This window comes from Dermacentor silvarum, chromosome 1 (assembly GCF_013339745.2).
Source record: "Dermacentor silvarum isolate Dsil-2018 chromosome 1, BIME_Dsil_1.4, whole genome shotgun sequence".
Taxonomy (NCBI): domain Eukaryota; kingdom Metazoa; phylum Arthropoda; class Arachnida; order Ixodida; family Ixodidae; genus Dermacentor; species Dermacentor silvarum.
In genome coordinates, this window is record NC_051154.1 from 66,843,318 (window position 1) to 66,864,080 (window position 20,763).

At 46.6% G+C, this 20,763-nt stretch overlaps 1 protein-coding gene across 1 annotated transcript in view; it reads right to left on the minus strand.

The window, feature by feature from the left end:
- Window positions 1-1,240: 1,240 nt before the first annotated feature.
- LOC119464897 (transcriptional repressor scratch 2-like) overlaps window positions 1,241-20,763 on the minus strand; it is a 41,113-nt gene continuing 21,590 nt past the window's right edge. The window contains exon 2 of the mRNA XM_037725773.2: window positions 1,241-12,074. Within this exon, the coding sequence (XP_037581701.1) occupies window positions 11,158-12,074 (917 nt within the window). The 3' untranslated portion in view covers window positions 1,241-11,157. The remainder of the gene's footprint in view (window positions 12,075-20,763) is intronic.

A 20,763-nucleotide genomic window follows, 5' to 3' on the forward strand; every position in this document is an offset into this window, starting at 1 on the left:
ACCGTCCCCACCGATCATCGGCCCAGAAGGCAGTAAAGGTCTTTTTGTGCTTTTTGGGAACGACTGGCTTGTGCGCGCCCTTTTGACTGCGTGTTGCAGTCTGCGCGCATGCGCACATTCACAACCTTGCTCTCGCTCTCTCTTTTCTATATTCGCCTATTCCCTTCCCTCGCGTAGGGTAGCCAACCCCGACGTTTTTCCGGTTAACATCCCTGTCTTCTCTCTTTTCTCTCTTGTGGGAAAGTAAAGTGTATTACCATTCAAATAAAATACGAACTTTTCTGTGTATATGCGCTCACAAGCCTACGCTTAACATCTTATTGTTTTGCATCCGCAGAAGAGTTTCCTATGTGTGTTTCGTTTTGGTAGATTTAGTGTGACAGCAGAAACCGCCAGTCTTATTTTCTTTCTTTCCTTCTTCTTTTCTTTTTTCGCCTGAACATCGGCTGTGTGAGTTTTATATTCCAACAACGTCAAAACTTTAAGAAAAGTTCGCTAGATCCTACGCGTTTTAAGAAGTCATTTATCCAGCTTGCAAAAACTGGCCTGTCCTTCCTTCAGTTTTTGAATAGTGGCTACAAGCATAACCCTGCTTTGATAATGACTGAAGGAGTTTTTCGTAGGTCCTCTTCTAATTTGTTGAAGCGCAGGCACACTACCCGGATATTGCAGACACACGAGGCAACACAGAGCGCTGTGTGTCGTACCACGTGCCGTCTATGCCCATGTCGGTGTGCCTGCGCTGCAACAAATTAGAAGGCGCCATGCCACTACGTAATTTGCGAGACTGTTTGTGTGAACGGATGCAGAAGAATTACTGTAGTAGCGAAACGCATGAGTACCTTGGTAACATTTTAAAGGTTGCTTTTGGGCAAAATGACAGGCATGCTGTAGCTGATAGTAAATGTACGGTGCACTTTATCGATGTTTCGCAGCCACGGCTTTGTAAAATACAGCTGCCAGCTGGAAACCGGGGCCAATATTCACAAGTCAGCTCGTACGCTGAAGCAGTTCGTAAGAACTGAAGTCCGACAATCTCAATAGCGAATATAGTAAAATGAAAGGTGGCTGGCTAATGACAAACAGTTGATAGTGACGAGAGCTTTGTGAATTTAGCCCCCGATTCTCTCTTTTCGTAAACAGCTACAGTGTTCTAGTCGTTATCCTTATTATAGTAATATATTTGGGCACCGTAACAGCTATAATAAATGAACAACAGGACCACACCACAAGTATGTTCAAAGACTATTTATTTCGCTCTTTTTTCAAGGAGTTCACAAAACAATTGATAAAACAACTTTCAAAACAATAGCCGTGACATCTTATCTTTAAAATAAATATTCTGAAAAGTGAACATTACTCTGCCACATTTTTATCTAACACAATATAGTAGTGTTTATTTTATTATGTATAATTACATCGAACGGAAAAGAGAGAACAGCAATTTTATTGACGTGTACATACATATGCATACATATACGTACATACATGTACATACATAAAAACTTGGGTCTCAAACATGAATAAAATCCACACAAAACAGGGCATAAAGCAATAGTTGAGGCTCTTTGGGAGTTGTAAGAATTACCTGGGCTTCACATTATCGCATTTCTTGGAATAGAACCCGCCCAAGTGACGTGAAATCCCAGACTAACAATATCAAAAAATGTTGATTTTCTGAAATGCGCATCATAACTAATGTACTTTCTGTCGTCGTTCATAAAACAGAAAAAAAATCTTTCTTTCCTCGTTATTTTTATAAGGTTATCCACATAATTTTCTAAGACGTTCTACAACCAGTGACGAAGCCAGTCATGGGGAGTGTGGAAGACCACATTTCGGTCGGTAAAGGTAAATTTCTCCTAATTTTTTTTCTATTACTGCCACTTCTTATGCTTATTTTTATAGAATATGCCTGACGTTTTGTTTATGACTCCCCTTTGCCGTGAATTCTGGAATCTATAATATCTTCAAATTCACGTTCCTGGCTATGCCCCTGTCTTGCAGTGCAGCATTTATCAATTTTATTAATAGCACATGTATCTTCAAACATTTGTGAACATGTGAGCTCGTGTCTTCTAAGAGTAATTGTTTTCTTGCTTGAGGCGCTTGATATTGACAGAAATATGAATAACAGCGCCTCAGCAGTGAACACTGCTTCGGAACTCTCGAAAACAACACTCTCAACACGCTAACACCAACTTTTTTTTATTAGCACTTAGTTTAATACTGGCGTGGACATGGACACAAAGAAGCCGTGGTCTGAAGACTAACTTCAGTCGGCAACATGCACCAGAACTCCACGTAAAGGGCTTTCGTTGATGTCAAACCTGAAGCGAAGGTCGCAATCAGTGCGACCTGGTCGTTACATTTTGTCAAAGACATGCACCTACAATAAAAACTAGACGAATTTAGTTTTTGTACAGTGCACTGCTACGCATGCAATAGAGTCTTACAGCAGATGTACAATTGAATATCATGCAGTCTTGAAGAGAGATGTACACTACAAGAAGAGAAACGCTTACAACGAAAACAATTCGCTCTTTTTGGCAGCATTCAGGCAGCCTTATTGCTTAGTCTCTTTTCGTATCACCTACGTTCTCTTTAACCTTAATAAAATAACCAACGCATGCCTCTTAGTATATAGTCGTCCATGCATAGCCAGCTTACAGGCGTGAAAGCAAAAACTAGCAAAACTCGTATAGCCTATACGCTTATTCAAAGGTCCGCAAGCGGTAAAATTATTGCTTTAGTTTAAGGTACAGGTGTTGTCAATACATTAAATATTATTTATTGCTGCAAAAAGACCTCGTGCTCGTGATCGACTCAGAATTTCCTGTAGCCGTTATCGGCCAGATTTGTATGCTGCTTACCGACAAATGCCGCAGGCAATGCGATTGCCAATGCGATTGCCGATGCGATTGCCAATGCGATTGTACAATGCGATTGTACAATGCGATTGTACAATGCGATTGCAAGAAGCTCTCGGGAAACATAACTGTGTAGATTAACAGAGTGAGGAGCCGATAGCGGCGTACGGTACAAGCGCCATGGATACGTAGGGTTGGCGAGTAAACTTTAGCATTATGCATTTATTGCTTGCGCTTTCATGTACAGCGTAGCGACTACTGTGTTTACACAACCGGTTGAATGCGATCTTGTGAAATAGGCGGGGCTGAAAGTGGTTACAAACAGTTATACATCTTTTTATGTGCGCGCAAATGTTATTGCTAACCGTTGCCAAGCATTTCTTCCTTCAAGCTGGTGACTCGCAAAGGACAGCACTATTTACACAGTCAACAGCACAGCGAGCTATTTTGTCGCTGCTTTTGGTGTCGTGAAAAATGTTTAGTGAGACCAATATCACAAAAACTCACTTCAAATTCGCTAATTTTCAGACGTAACAAATTTAATCGTTACCAGTCTAGGCTTTGCCTAACACCATTTTTTTCTTTACATAGAAGTTTTTTTAAGCTGCGAAATGCAGTAAATAATGTTTGATAATATTATTCTTTCTCCATTTCCTTATAAGAAAGCATTAAAAATGTTTCAATCTTCCCACGTAATATTCCTGCTTTTACTTAGAATGTCTTTTCCATGCGTGTGAGCCAACATGGCGTGTCACTGTAAATTTCAGGATTGACATCACATGCTTTACCACTATACGATTGTGCATAATTTGGAGCTTAGTAATACCCACTGAAATCTTTATTACAGCCCAGGAACTGCTCCTACTGCTGTACAATTGCTTACGTCTCTTCGAACTCAATTTCATGCTACACAAACAAACGGTTACGAACGAAGGCTCATGTTGACTAAGCCACCTATTCGGGCTAAAGTACCCACTCGCCAAGTGGTAGTTAGGCGAAATAGACGATCAGCTTTATTACATAACCTTAAGCCTTCTGCCGACTTATAACGGTCCGAAAGACGTTCGGCAGCAAAATGAACGAGAAAGATGTTATGCTTAGGGCATTTGAAATAGCTGATTTCTCTAATGCACGAGATATATAATGTTTCTGCCGCAAACGATCGGTTCACGCACTCGAAGCAGGATTATGTAGCATATCAAATTACCTGGCAGTTCCTTGCTCTATAGCCACGGACAGGCTGCTCGAATGAGCGTAACATTTAAAGTTTCATCAAGCTGAAAGCATTGCTGCTTGACCTCAACAGGACACGTCCACCGCCAGAGAACTCCGCGAAGAAAAAAATTGCGCAGTCAGAATGTCCTATGTAACACTCACAAACACACTTTGTAACTACTATTCATATACGCTCATCAAATCTATAACAGTAAGAACGACGTTAGCGACATAGCGGCGAAGCGCTCTATATAGTCAGTTCACGTTAAAGCGCGCAGAATGACTTGGCTTGACTTCTGCCCCTTTCCTGCTACGTCATTCAACAACCCTACACTGGCCAGTATTCAAAAGTAACGTAGCCATGTATACGGCTTTTTTCTCGACGTCTATGCATATTGCTTAGATAAAAGACGCCTAACTCCGAGACTGTCTCATTTGCTGTCATGGGTAAGTTGCCATCATCCAGACTTGCGCTCAAATACGGGACATATCGTGCCCAACACAACTTCAAACTTTATTGCATAACATTGTCGACTGATTAGCTCCTGTTTTTTTTTTCTTTCTTTTTTAACACAGTTACACACGCAACAAATTTAAGTATTAGCAGGCAGTGCTTAATTTGTGCGTTTTACTTCATTGCTTGAAAGCTAAGTGAAAATGTACGAGTGGATTTTTTTTTTACGTTCCCCGCATTTGAACTGTGACATTTAGGCTATTTGAGGAGATTTCGGTTTAATGCGGTGGCTATTTGTGCAAAAGCAACTAGATCGCTTTCACCGTAATTCCCCCCTTCTCACCCACATGATTTTTTAGATACAGCGTTTAGCACTGATAGTGCTCGATATCGGCGAGAAGTTAGCACAATTTATTGGGATATTACAAAAGAAAATTTCTTGAATGCATCGCAAATGCCACTTATGTGTTGCTCATAAAATGAAGTGGAAGCACTGGATACCTTTTCATCGATTCGGATTAGTTCTGCGATCCCGGTTTCCCTATTGAAAGTGAACGGAAGATTTAGTAACAAAAGACGCTCGTCATGCCTTTTAACTCATAAACAGCGAAGGAATACTGAATGACGGAGTGATAGCAGGACGCATTAGCAGAGCCAGCCAAGTATAGCAGATTGTGAATGCACTTCAAATCACCACTCCAGACAGCTACGTATATTACAGCTGACATAGGCGAACCGCATTAGCGAAGAGAGAAATCGTAACACGAAAGCACACCGGCACAAGCACAAAACGAGAAACACTCGCATTCCGGCGCGTATATACAAAAAACAGACGTTTACGAAGCATTTGTACAAAGCAGAAGCCACACGGTACATTCTCGTCGGCACTGGACACAATTCTATTTCGATTGTCTCTACTTTGAAGTATAAAGTAGTGCCTGTATAACCATCTGTACAGTGGCAAAGAAAGCAAAGCGTATCCTATCACACCGCTTGCTGTCTCAGCGGTATACATCGTTGCTGGGAAAGCGGCGCACAGGCGTCGAGGACTATACACAACCGCGCGCGATGCTGTAAGCCAAGCATCCACTGCGCCCTGGCTACACCTATTCGCATGCGCAACGGGGCGCACTGCGTGACAAACTGTACAATGTATTATTGCTGGTCGAATATGTCGATTGCTTTGAGGCAAAGACGACTGTAGTTGGGAAGCTGTCTAGCCGCCGGGGCGCAGCGCCCCGGCGAAGGGTCGAACCAAAAGCCTCTCCGGTGGCTCTCTACTGCGGAACGGTGAGGCACGCCTAGCACTATTTCCTAGCTTCTCGATACAAGAGCGCGCTTGGCAATGACTACGGGACCGCGGAAACAAAGATTCCATCGCGGAACACCGGGAAGGCCTTCGCTAGAAAGTCAGATGCAGCATCAGTAACACCCAAAACTAGACAGCGGTCGTTGCAGAATTAAAGGAGAACACAGCCGGGTCGAACCCGGGAAGGGATCCGAGCGTATACGAGCGGTCCCCGAGGGAGCGAGGACTTTGTAGCGTGTGGAACAGCTCGGTCTCTCTTTGTCGGGATTGCATAGGAGACTACGTGATGTCTATATAGCGCTAATGCACTTCGCTCTCGAAGATTGCACGTTTCAGCCAGGTTATTGCTATGCGAACTATACTACGGCAAACACAGCAGGTCACGTAAAGGTGTGCGAATGTGGGCCATCACTAACGCGTTGAAAGGCGACCCTGTATTGAAGTGCTCGCACGAAACTCATCTGCGCTCTCTGCCACTTCGCTTGAGGCTGAGCACTGCTGCTGGTATGCTCTGGACATTTGCTATGTTTTGACTATAACGATGAATACGTTAAAAGTCGTATTCTACATTGATTTTCAGCGTTCAAAACAGGTCTTATTCACGGAGTTTTTATCTGCGTTCATTCAGTTAACTTGTGTCTATTCTGTTCAACTTCCGAGATTACTTTTCCCAAAATAACGCAAATGAGTTAGCATAGGCTACATGACGCCTTCGTTATCTTTGAGAAGGGTGTAGCTTCGAGCGAGTTGGTAGAATACACTTTCACGATACAGCGACGAACAACGACTGTCACGACTTGAAGCTGGTTATCTTTACTGCGTCTACTGATTTTCGTCTCCCGTTATTCGGTCCCAATAAGTTATTATTCCTGCTTCTGCAGGATCATTCTTTAAATATCGCGTAAAGTTATACCCTATTATGTTGCGAATGAAAACTAACAATGTTGAGCTCAACTCATTCTATAAAAATAGAAGAAAGAAGCGCAGTTCCAGAAGCACCGACCGCGCGTCCTCAACTCCCAGCAGATAGTGCTTTGTTGTGATGAGCCAGAGAAGGGTAAATTATTATAGACGTGTAATTTGATCTGATTCCTATCAGGCAGCTCGACGCGGCTAATATAATCTGCGCTATGCGCTGATGGTGCACCTTTCATGCATACAGCCACAGTGTAAATATAAATCTCGTTTGAAAAGTTATTGCTAGTCTTATCAAGTTACATCCATGTTATTGTCCGATAAGTCCGGTAACTGAAGCAATTCGCACACCTTTATTAACCACAACAATGACACTCTACTTTACACCACAAATAGTGCGTTCCGCCACATACCAAAACGCCGATAGCTGACGCAATGTAGTTCGTTTGAAACGTGGAGGCTCGGTCAAGGACCGAGATTTATTGAGCGCAATATTGGATTTTTTTTCTGAATTACAAAATATCAACCCTTGTAACGACGCAGGATTCTTTTCAATCTGTACAAAGCCCTGACTGCAATGAATTGTCTAAAACATATCGAACGCGCTTTTACCTTACCTAAGAAAAATAAAAGAGAACATAATAGCACATTATTCTTATTGATTTGCCATTTCTCGTGGGGAAGGATTGCAACTAATAAATATGTTGCCCAACAGCCATTATTACGGTTTAGTTTGTTATCAAATCGCATAACAGAGTCTGAATGTTTATTGCTGAGAAACCGGTTTTAAGCAGATATAAACAAAGCTAAAGTAGCAACTCTAATAACAAAATACACCGGTATGCAGAAAATGAGTACATAAAGCAGGCTCGTCTATACACAAAACGTAAAATGAGATCAAAATATCACAATTATTTTATTTTTCACCTTAGGAAACATTCGAACTAAAAGAGCGTACAACTACGGTGTGGACGGTACAAGGGAGCACAAGCAGTTGAACATTGGGTTTAGTGTCACAACTACTATTGACACAATAGTAGTTGACGTCTGCAGCAGACCTCTTCATAAGCCTTCAGGCTCATTAGAAATAATTCTTCAAGCTTATCGACAGCGAAAATTTAGAGTAATATGCTTAATCGTCTCTCCAGAGCTAAGCACGAGTTTTAGGTACCACACCGCGCCTTCAACTGCTCCATGCAGCACTGCCAACGGCACTGGGTTACAGACGTGCAATTTTTTTGCTCAGACACCTATTGCTGCCGCTTAATTCTTGTGAAGTCAGCTTCACCGCGTGCACTTCTGTGCTCATGTTCTTCGGAGTGAAATACGGCTGCCGAAGAGCAAGCGGTGTAGCCGAATCCCTTCTGCGCAATATAATCGAGTGGCACTTCATCTCATAGAATCCTCTCCCGTTCAGATGTTTCTCCCCCGAAGAGACTCCAGCTTATCGCGCTATTTCCTTACATTCATCAGCACCAGTCATCATGCGAGCCCTATCAGTTGGCTCTAACGGAACATTGCTCGACGGCAACCTGCCATTTTCCCCACTTAACTGGAGTAACATAAGCTTAGCGTTTCTTCTAATTCTATATGAATGGGAAATATCTTCCAGCGGAGAAAAAAGTGAGTGAAGCAAAGTGCTTCTTGTAAGTAAGCCTGCACCTCTTTGAATGTTACTCATGATAGATCTCACTGGTTAACTGCTTCTACGGGTAAGTCTAGCTACATTTCTATATACAAATGTACAAGCGACTTCGACACCTGACGCTGTGGCAACAGTTGTGCCTCTGACTTTTGATAGCTCATAAGAAGCTGTCACATTTTTTTGAAATTCAATCCCTGCCAGCAGTCGCAACGTGGCTCAGTCGCCACTTGCCTAGTGGGTGTCGTTAGGCTGTGCTTCCTAAGTACGCACTTTGTTTCAGTTTAATTCCTTCGGGCTCGAGTATACGGGTTGAAAATTGAGAGTTATCTTCTGTCCTGTTCGGGACAAGGAAAGAAGAGGTACTCTTGTCTATATTAGAACGCATTGAAGACTAACACGTCAACTGCGTCATTTGTGACCTAAAAAATAGTTACTATGCCGGCTGCTTATTTCTTTGCCGGAGATTATACTTGAGTCAGAATCATTGCTAATAGGAATACAAAAAAAAAACATGTGGCACGATATTTTGCATCCCTTTATGAAGAAACTGGCATTTTCTCGATTTGCTTAGAGGCAATCATACATTTGAAAAATGGTCCTTGCTTTTGTTGTTTTCTCTAACGATAATTGTAATTTCCCTTCTAAACCGATTGCTCTGCACTGACTCAACCCTCTGCCATTGGTTCCATAACTCACACACTACCCGATATGATGCCCTAATCTTCAATTGGAATTACTGTTCGAAAGTAACCTGCTTTAATCAAGCGCTGTCGGTTCCAACGTACTTAAGAAACGTGTTTCACTGAATAACGCTCAAAAGTGGTCCGCATATGGCGTTAGACGCGGCTGTATCTACGACCTCGCATTATTTACAAGCTACATTTTGTCCCCGTGATCTCGACACGCGGCGTGGAAGTCGGAGCATAGAAGCGAACGAAGCGCACGTGGCTTCTAACTTGCGTTCGCGTTGCGTATTCAAAATAGAGTCGAGGATAATGATCGCGCCTCGAACTTATGTAGCGTATCAAAGCGGGAGCGACTACACACAGGCCAGTGTCATGGAGTTGGGGACAAAAGAAGGGAAGAAAAAAAGTGTTGCCACTTCTATATACGATGTTACGGAAGATAACTATGGTCAATTTTCTTTTTAGCAAGCGAAAAAAAATTTCGTAGCATATGGTACAGGTTACGTGATGCGGGGAAAATGTTGGAACCTTGAAACTCGTAAAGAGCGCGTAACTATTCTGCACTTTTTTTGCTGACAGCATGAAAGTATAGAATAGGAAGTTACATTTCAGACTTGAAAAACGGAAGACTTACTACGTAGTATCTTTATTTTTTTTTTCACTGTAAGGAGGGATGAATTCTAACTTCTGTGGAAGAACATCATGAGGAGCCTATTGAAGAGGGAAGACGGGAGTATACTACTACGGGTTGAGGGAGAACGACACCCAACTAACGCAAAGAAATCAAGTTGTCCGCTCTACAGCATAGCGGGCTCGTGTTGTACGGACGGATAGTGCGTTCAAAAAGCTACGCCATGCTGCCTTCATCGATTGTCGCTGAACACCTGCGCGGAAACATGTGTATTGACCTGCGCACACCTTTTTTTTTTTTTTTCCCCTCCCATGAAACGAAAACATCCGTGGATCTCGCGCAATGGGCTGCTTATAGCCGTGTGCAGGAAAGGTGAAGGGGTGAGGTGGTCTTTAGGCCGCCAATTTTCCCTCTCACCAGTGGATGGCCCGCAACAGACGCCAGGAGAGGCGCCGTCGATAAATTCAAGTGGAGTTAAGGTTAGGATAAAGGCGGCGATGCCAATTTTTTTTTTCAGAAATTTCTCGTTCATTAATTCTAAGAATATAGAATGCCCCAGAAAGCATGAAGAAAATCTGGATGTTAGAAATACGTTGTAGTTGTGTTATCACGTTACTCAGTTGCCTAGGGCAGCTTTAGCTTTACTGCGCCATACCCCTACGAGTTTCACATTTTCCTGACAGCATGTAATTAAAATATAACTTTTACGTTTTGTTCCTATCCTAATGCGTGTAGTCTTTAGACCGCGCTATAAAATGAAGGCTGTATATAGCCGGGAAGTCCTGTACACTATGAAGTCTACCGCAGCCCGCGCAAGATAAAATTTCCTTACGCCAACAATAATTTCTCTACGTAGCAAACGAGGGATTCACTGTGTACACGTTTGCATAGCAGCAAAAGTGAATGAAATGCCTGAGCACGTCTAACCACATTACTGGAGAAACGCCAGGTATTTATCGTTGTTTTGTGGACATGTAGTAGTAACTCACGAAAACACGTCTAATTCGCGAGCATGCATCATTATTTTGGTCAAGAGATGTACACACGGTCGCCGTCAGAGACGTTGATCGTGAAAGAATTGCACAAGATTAACTTAGTAGGTTTACAGGGTTTCGCAGTGCACTTTGCATGCGTTTTAGAAGCGATTGAATGTTATCTCAGCGAAAGCGATTATTTCTTCTTAAAACTCATAAAAGGAACAAGGGCACCGGTTTCTTCTCTCTCGCGCGCGCGCGTGTTTCATACCTGTGGTAACGGACGCCATTGTTAACGAGGCGTGAGTGCAACATGCTTTCGAGTGTCGCGTGTGTGTGTTTCCTACCTCGTATTAGCTTTGCAGTGGGCGGAGCAACAAAAAAAGGACAAGCGCTCCACGGAGGAGGTGGCGGCAACGCGGGAGGAGGAGAGCCCCACGGAGGAGAGCCAAGAGGTCTTAGGTGGCGAGGCCCAAAACGGCGGCCATGGCGGGACCCAGCTGGTGGTGTTCGGCGGGCGGCAGCGCCGGAGAAGGCGGCGAAGGCGTCGCGCCGCCGTCTTTGAAGCAGGCCGACTCGAGGTGCTTGTTGAGGTAGGACTTGAGCGCGAACGACTTGTGGCAGCGCGCGCAGCGGAAGTGCTTGAGGCCCGAGTGCGTCTGCATGTGTGCGCGCAGGTTGGAGCGGTCGGCGAACGCCTTTCCGCAGTGGGCGCAGCCGAACGGCTTCTCGCCGGTGTGCGAGCGCATGTGGCCCTGCAGGAGCCAGGGCCGCGAGAACGCCTTGCCGCACACGGGGCACTTGTGGCTCAGGTTGTGCGTCAGCACGTGCATGGCCAGCGCCGGCATGGACACGTACACCTTGGCGCACGTCGGGCACTTCTTGGCCAGCTGCGAGTCCGGGCTGCGGTGCGTCTGCTTGTGGCGCGACAGGTTCGACGAGGTCGCGTAGTGTTTGCCGCACTCGCCGCACGTGTAGCGCGGCCGGTCCTCGGTGGCGGGGCGCCGCGTGGTGCCCGGCAGGCCCGAGACAGTCGTACGGCGCCGGGATCGGCCATCGCTGATGAAGAAGGCGTCGTACGTGTAACTCACGGTCACGGCCCCACTGCGGGCGGCGCCGAACGAGGCGGACGAGCATGACGAGGAGGCCGGGCTGCTGCTGCGTGCCCCTCCTTCGCTCGATGGCTCGGCCGCCTGCACCGGGGCCAGTGGCGGAGGTGCCGAGCCCAGCGGAGGTCTCGAGTAGAACTCGGGTCCGCTCAGGTCCAGCACCCGCGGCTCATCGCGCAGTGGGCTGTACGCGGCGGCCCGCTCGGGCGCCACCAGGCTTTCCGCACCCAGGGCCAGCTGGCCCGTTGAGTAGTCATGGATGAAACCTGCGCAGAATGCAACCTTAGGCATCATCATTGGTACCACAGGGTGGTCAAGTCCCTCACATCACGGTATTTGCGTTGTTAGCTTTATCTAACGAGCACCTTGCCTCAGCAGCTGAGGCATGTCATAATTCATGTTTGACTGAATTAATCGGAGTGATCGCTAATGAACGCAACGTCCACATTCTTGGGTATTTATGTATGGGTACAAGATCAACTCCCGCTCCTTTGATGCCTTCAGGTGGCATACGAGGATTTCTTGCCCGGCTTCCTACTTCTAAAGATCGCGTACTACGTAACACCACCGGTCAAAAAGATTTGCTAACTCCGAAGCAATGGCTACGAGTGCTGCCGGCTAACACTCCCAGATTCAGATCTTGTACACATACATAAATACCCAAGAATGTGGACGTGGGAGCAAGTGTGGTGAGATCATCGAGCGCCTGGTGCGGAGGTTATGGGTTCGGCTCCCACCGGCGGCAAGTTGTTTTATTTCGTCCATTTTTGCTTGCCATTGCCTAACCATTTCTACATTTCAAAATTAAATTATGGCGTTTTACGTGCCAAAACCACCATCTGATTATGAGGCATGCCGTAGTGGGGGACTTTGGATTAATTTGGACCACCTGAGGCATAAAAGGAACAAGGGCACCGGTTTCATTTCTCGCGCACGCACGTGTTTCATAACCGTGGGAAGTCCTGTACACTATAAAGTCTACCACAGCCCGCTGAAGATAAAATTTCCTTACGCCAACAATAATTTATCTACGTAGCAAACGAGGGATTCACTGTGTACACACAGTTGCCTAGGACATCTTTAGCTTTATTGCGCCAAACGTCCATGCTTACTGCGTGCTCTCTCTAAGTTATCCTCTCTGCGTGCCACTTGTCTTTTCGTCAAGAGGCCGCAATAGCATACCAAGAACGTTTCCTGTTCAGAAGAATGATAAGGAGGGGAACCGAGGGACCCGATTTTCGTTAGTCACAACGATATGAAGCTAACTGATAATAAAGCCGGAGAAAGCATTGCGGGAATTATTAAAGCGTAGCTTTCCTTGCGAAACCTCCCGGAGCTCCCTGACCGTGGATGGTGCTGCTGCGTTCTGGCCGAATAGCTCACCCGATGCTTGGCGAATGGACAAAATATTGACGGTTCAATTTCCTTTCATGATATATGTGTTCTCCTAAAATAATCGGAAAAAGGTAGCCTTGACCAGCCATTGCGACAACCTGTGACGTCTCAGAGAACGGATGCCGAAATTGGGAGGAGGCACACCAATTTTTTTTTCATATTTACGCCATTTTCTTGAATACCAAGTCATTCTTCAGGCAAAAGCCTTCCATTTGCTTTTTCAAAAGGGACAATCTAATCACTCAGGGGACTCCAAATGTCCTTTTGTAGAAGTTTTGGTAGTAGTGGTTTTGTCGATTCTTATCGTACTAGTCTTGCAACCTAACCGCAAAGTGATCTGAGTAAGGTGCAGGCCCTCTTTGAAAAGTGCAAGAGACATGAAACACGCTATGCATGAGCTTTTCTTTGGCAAAAGAAGAGCGTCCTCATAGTCTTCGGAGAAATTATATTGACAAAGACCGCTGAGACTACAGTTCCCAGATACCAGTGGAATCCGCTCAAGCTACAGGCGATCGCTGGCATGCTCCGAAGAGCTTCGACGGACTTAGTCATTACAGCCCTGACAAGCACACTCTTATACTGGGTACAAATTCTAATTCCCCTACTTTGTCTTTTCCGGCATATTTTAGGATTCCCACGGCTTAAAATATTTCCGTTCCTTGCCACCGTATTTCTCGCGGCTCACCGTGGTGTTAAAGTGCAGATGTCAGTATACGTTGCGCAAAAGTTGAGCCATGATGACGGCTTCAGTTTGCTGTTAGCTGTCTCAACTCACAGCTGTCGCACGCGAGGTTCCAGCGTACCTGTAGAGTTTCCACCTATACCGCTTACAAAGCTAGCGGCGGCAACAAGAAAAGAATTGTTCGGTTTGAGGGGCATCGTCGCGCGCCAGATCCGGGCAGAAATAACGATGGAAGCGCATCGCGGTGAAACGCTGACTAGTGCGGGAGACGGATGCCTTTGATGCGGTGCCGGATTAAACGGGCTCCACAGGCGCGGTTCGATTCTACTTGTTATCAACTGGAGAAGAATGCCCCTCTTTGACGGTATCGATTGCTGCCACAGGAGCGGAGCTAGCTTGCGAGCGGCGGGGATGAGCGTGTTGCGCGCGCTTTTGTGCTTGTTGCAGCGCGGGGCTCCCTGGGCCCGAGATAAAGCCACCCCCCCCCAAACGCCCGCTCAAAAACGCCAGGCAATGGCGCGGCCCCATCGGCGCTACTGGCCCGTTGCCGGCGCGCGCTCTTTTGTCCTTGGCGTGTTCCCGAAGCTCCGGCGAAGTTGAGGCTTTCAGGTCGCAAAATTGGATTGGAGCAGCGCGCTGCCGCTTGTGAGGTCGCCAAGGCAGGCATCCTAAATGGCTCGCTTGCGGCGGACCCTTCGCAGCGTGGTGCCGGTGTCGCTCAGCGTCTTTCCACCATACACCGTTCTGCAGTGCCTACAACCGCATGCTTTTCGAAAACTGGCACTCGCGAGAGCGACGGGAAAAAAACGTTAATAAAGAATCTGGCTACCTACTATACGTCACGAAGAAAGAATACAGCCCGGTATTTCGACCTGAAGCATGTGTGCGTCGAACCTCTGACTTGAAACTTGGAAGAGCTCTCTATAAGGAGTGAAATTCGAGAGAGAAAATGACCGGAACACGTGTCTAAACACTGCGCTACGGTTATGTTACCCGCTGGCACACACACCGAGGTAAATATTCAGATATTCTTAACGTCCTATGCCGAAAGTTGGAGCGTTAAAATCTGCGCTTATGGCGTTTGCCCAAAGGATTCCAGCCACCACGATTACATTCAGAACAATATACTCGTATGCGCCTGCATAAAAGTGATGAACCATAACAATAAGATTTAACAAGTGAAATCAATTAAAGGAGAAATAAATTTTTGGGTCATTTAACACTTCAGCCCAAGCGCAGGCAAGAGCATACGACAGTTGCTTTTCAAATACCAACTCACACCTATTGTATGTGTGCACCTGCATCCTCTGTAAAATGTTTCGAACCTCTACGGCATGCGATAAAAGTTCTTTTTATGCCAATAAACATAGCATTAGGGTGGGCTGCGAAAGCTATTCTTACCCCATCCAGCTACGGAATGATAAGCATAGAAACTCACTGCACTGCTTGGAATGAACAAAGTTCATACCCAAGATGCAGCTAAAACTTTTTCATAGAAGTTCTAAATGAAGAGATGAGACGCATATAGTTGGGCGCCTGCATGCTGCTTCAAAGCGTAAGTGCAACTAAATGTAAAAAAAAAAAAGTTATGAAAGTCTCTTCACCAAGCGCACAGTATCAAAATGGTTCTGCGTGAAGCGTGGTTCTTCCAAGAAATAACAGCAGCTTCCTTACGTTCTTTTCTCCTCTTCAAAAACGTAATTATTCACTTCAGTTATTTCTTAATTACTTACATTAAACAAAGAAATAACTGGTTCTAAAATGAAGTGAAATGGTCTCTAAAGAACTGTCGGGTAAATGATAAGGATAACTGATGTGCAGCCGACTCTAAGAAACGCCGTAGTTGGGTTCTGCGGATCATTTTGACCACCTTTAGTTCTCCTTTTTCTTTCTTTTTTTTTCAATGTGTAAGTAAATATAGCTGCGAATGTGCTTTTCTGTAGAATTTGATTTTTGTGTAGCGCTTCCATCGGAATGCGGTTACCGCGGCCGTTTGTTGAACGAGTGACCTCGTGCTTATCAGCGGAACGCAGTGGATTTTTAAGAGAGCTCTAGCAGCGTCATGTCACTAAAAGATCGACGCATCAACTCACGAAGTAGGGACATTGTGTCTAAAAGTAGGGAACACTGGCAAAACCATCAGTCCACGAATTCATGCTGCAATTGGTTGCCCGTCGCTGAAAGCGGGCATGAAACGCTTTGAACGTCGCACGATATAAGCTCATTATTTCGTTCGCTCCGGTTCTGAGCACCTTTATTTTTTCTTTAATTGGTCAGCTACAAACGACGGTAACTTTGTGCCTGCAGGGACGGAGATGCGTGGCGCCAAGAGTGAATATTCTCCATTTTTGTGGTTCATAAAAGTACATTTTGTACGCAACCATTTTCGTCGGAGCATGACACTCGTGGTTAAAAGGCAAACACTCACCCAGTGAATGGCGTGCTTCTCATGTAGCGCCATAGCACGAATTCCGTGGAGTGACTCTTGTCGTCCCATTCTAACGTGATTTAAAAGTGAAAGAATAAGATTTGTAACGCTTGGGGTGGATGAGGGGAATTTTTCATACTATATAGCCTTTATGTAGCTGGTTAGAGTGAATGTGAACGATGTCTGTTGGCCTGTACTTAAGAAAAAAAATGAATACCTTCCGGCGCCCCTGCAAATCAAACCTCTATCCTCTGCACTCGCCACGTTTTGGTGTGCGTGTGCGTGTGCCTGCGTGTGTGTGTGTGTGTGCGTGTGCGCGTCTGGCCTCTACCAATTTGGCACAATCTGAAGGCGGTGGCCACATGCCTCTTACACGTGGCGTCAGATAACCTGACTCTGTAGAAAATCCTTTTATGGCGTTTTATTCAACCCCCCCGAAACAGCAAAAGTTTTGCGCTATGTGATGAATGTTGTCAAGCGCTCAGAGCAGTTCACGTTCCTTTTTTAAAGTATAATGTCTTTTGTGGATACTTATTGGAGTTTATACATGTTTAAATGGCTACAAGATGTCGAAAAGTGCTCGAAACTGGTCTTGTGACCAGACCCGTTCCATTAAAAAAGAGTTATTGCCTTTTTAATGTTTCGACATTTTTACTAAGAAACACGCAAGACGAAAAAACAAGAACAAATAAAAGTGAAACAAACTACGCATTATTGCAAACTAACCTGACGCAGAAAAAGCAAGCTTGGAAAACTAGATTGGTGTCTTTCGGTAATCCTCTGGTCGCCTCCGGTGCGGCAGTAATTGCATTTCGACGCGGTGACGCCCAGTATGAGACGCGCAGACATTCGTTTCCCTCGTGTGTTGAAACGAAAGGCCGTAAGTACATGCAATGAGGTCTGCGTTGCACGTCCGTGCCGACGCGTACCATGAAATCCGCCAGTATGCGGACGGGAAAGCTCTTGCCGCATCCAAGCGTTGAAAATAACAGCACCTGGCGAACTGCAGTGGAAACGGCGTTCACGGCGAACTGCCGAAGGCTGCGGCTTGCAGTGCGAGCGACATACGATACTACCGCGATGCATCCAAGACGCAAGTGCCACGCAGGCAGCTCTCGAAATGGTGTTGGAAAGAAGAGCCCCCCCCACCTCATCTGGCGTGTTCTCCGGGAGAGCTGCGAGTCGAGAGCACATCGGGACGACATCGGGAACCCACTCAGCGCGACCCGCTAAGTCTGCTGCGGAGAGCCAGCGGCGCGCAACGAATCGACACGTTCGGCGCGTCCCGGCGGCAGCGCTCTGTTCGCCGCTAACAAGGTGACCCGCAGCTAATAAGCGAAATCTGCCAACAACAGCCGAGCAAGGAGCCAAGCAAACTAAAAGCGAGATTGTTATTTGCTCACTCCTCCTCGCGGAGCGAGGACGGAGGGTTGTGGGGAGGAGCGGTGTAGGTGCGCGTGGCATTCTTGGTTTTCCAACGGCACCGGTGGGGAGGGCGAGGGGCCCTAAGAGCTTTTCCTCCAGGTCTGGGCGCCTCTCGGTCCCGGCCGCTCGGGGCGTTAGCTGCTCGCCGAATATCCTGGGTGCCAATTTGGGGATAAGGAAAGGCTTTCGCCCCAGGCGCGGTGTCGGGCCGCGCTAGGCCCCTCATGACGAGATTTGCTGCTGCCCGCCAGGGAAACCTGCTTCTGCGTGGCGCGCTCCCTGCGAAACAAGGCGGCGGTCTTTGTCCCGAAGCAGTAGTTATTGTTCCGCGCTGGCCGCCGAGGGCCGAGATGACACGTCGCAGTTCTGCGCACTCCACCACGGCGAAGGAGCGGCGGGGAACTCCAGATTACCACTCGGCAACCATCGTCAGAATTAACGCGTCCGGGGGGCCATCTCTCGCAGAGCTCTGTCCGGCAATCGGCGGGTCTCACAGTCAGCTTGCGTTTATTTAACATTTTCATTTCTGAGCGAGCTGTATTGAGCACCACTTAGTGAAGGCAAAACGTCCTTACCAACTGATGCAGCATTCTTTTTTTTTTTTTCAATGGTGACCGTTAAAATGTGACCACTTAGACATCTGTTTTTAAAAATGCACTCTTTTGGAGGCGCAAATAATGTTTATAACGTAAAAATTTTATGTATGAGTGTGCCATCTTCGTGCAACTGCTGGGGTTTTCTGTGCACTCTCTGAAATATGACGCTGAAGGCGGAAGCAGCCAGTTTTGCACACACAAAGCATGTTTGGAAACTGTGGCGCTTATGTTCACTCAGGAATGGCGAACTATATATGTGCTACATGCACTACCCAGCTTGGTGACCTGAAGGCTCACATATCTGTAAGACATGCAATTAACGTGCAGCAATAAAATCAACTGTCTTCAGTGATGGCGAATCCTGCACAATTAGCCTGCTATTGCCTCAAGAAGAAAACACTCCTTCGAACTGCGCGACCAGAATTTTGTGAATGCAACTGTTAAGGTCGCTCAGTTTGCCATATTTTTTTGGATTTGCTTTTTTCTTTATTTAATTAGCAGCAATACGGCACAGAGCCTAATTGCAAGCACTAAAATATGTCACGTTTTTTGTTGTGTGCGAGTTTTTTTTTTTTTTTTTCTTGCAAATGTCCGCCTGGGCGGATAATTCATCGGCAGTACCATGATTCGAGCACATTTTGTAGGATTTAAAAATAAATGAACGAAGTAAAAAAAATACACACTGTACAACAAATCGGCTTAGATGTAGCCCCATCGGTACTATACGCGTATATACCTATACAGTTGTGTCAATGGCTGGTTCTGTTCTCTACGAAATTATGCATTGCAACAAGAAATGGTACCTAAATATTCTCAGTGCAGCAAATATAGGCCTTCAAGCGCATACTTTATTTAATAAAGTGAAACTTTCTATGCCTTTTTCCCCCGGATTTGGCACATCTACTCGTTCGCCTTCTTGACGAGTGAAGTGGGCCGATCACGGAGACAGTGTAATCCGGGGCCGCGTGGATCCCGTGAGCCTCGGGGTGGGCGCGTCCACGTATTGCTGATTTGCCGGAAACGCTCGTAATCGCTATGCTGCGAAACGTGGTACAGATGATGAACAGTTTTTTAGAGCATTTAATTAACCAATTCACTATAGCTTCGCTTCCCATAGATACCGACATGTGCGTTCGATCTGTATAACATTTTTCGTTTGTTTCAGGTAGCAAAAACCGCAGACGTCACATGCGTGGTCCACTGTTTCTATTATGAGACGTATAACAACCAGTTTCGGGGCGTCTTCAAGCGCAATTTACACATGCGTACACCCGCAATATTCAAAAGCCCTCTACTGCAACCCCACCCAATTCTATATACGTACGTAGACTCCGTCTTCGCCCACGCCGGCCAGGCGCATGGGTCTCCTTTGAACGGCAGCTGAATTCATCGAGATCACCGGCCTCCACCACTGGCAGGTCATTGTCGTCAGCGGCTCGTTCAGGAAAAGATTCGCGGCGAAGCGCTACGTACACGTCCTTCCGGTAACATCAAAGCGAACGAGAATTACCGCTCATCGGATCAACAGGAAGGTGGCGAACGATAGGCATGCGAATAGAAATGTCGTGGAACGGAATAGGATACGTTCGGTGACTAATTCGAGCGCGCACCTCAGAGGGAGCGCGAGTCGATCTGCCACGCGCCGGCCGGCAAGAACGCCGCCGCAGCCGCCGCCGCTGCTGCAAAGGAAAGCGGCGCGGCTCGCGAATCCGACGGCTGGGTTTCTGAAAGATTTATTCCCGAAACGTGATCTGTTTAGCTGAAATCGCGCTTTGTTCCCCCCTTTCCTCCTCCTCACCGCCTCAACTTTTTTTTGTTTATTTGCTTGCAACACGTAGACGCGCGCCGAATATCTAAGGAAGGCTCCTTGGCGCGCGCCCGCACCGCGCGTTGCGGTATTCTTTGGGGCGCGCGCCCCCAGAGTCCGTGCGTGCGCGAGCGCCTCCCCGAAGATTTTGAAGCCGCTGGTGTAGCGCTTCCCTATGGTAGGTCGAAAAGGACGGATGAAAATACGGTGTCGTATAAACTGGCCCGCTTTTCTGGCGCTTTCCTCGGCGCTACGCGCTCTCCTTTTTTCGAAGGAATTTTTCTTCTCGCGCGCTCGCGGGACCGCCGGGCCGGCGTTTCCGCCCCGTGCCTCTCCGACTTGATAACGCCGCTGTTTATTTCCCGGCCGCTTCACCCTTCGCCTGTTCTGCTCGCTCGCGTATACCGGAGACTTTACTTTTGATCTGTATGCGGACGGTCATATCGCCCGCCTATAAGGAACCCGGCGAGCCCGGCCGCGCGGACTCGCTTGTTGTTTAGATGATCGCATTCTGTGTATACACATCGCCACGGTGCCGAACAAGGTCGCTCACGCGGGCTGCTTGTCCAGCTTTTGGCGATTTGGTCTCGGCTGGTCTATATCTCCACTTCGTGTGGCGGAA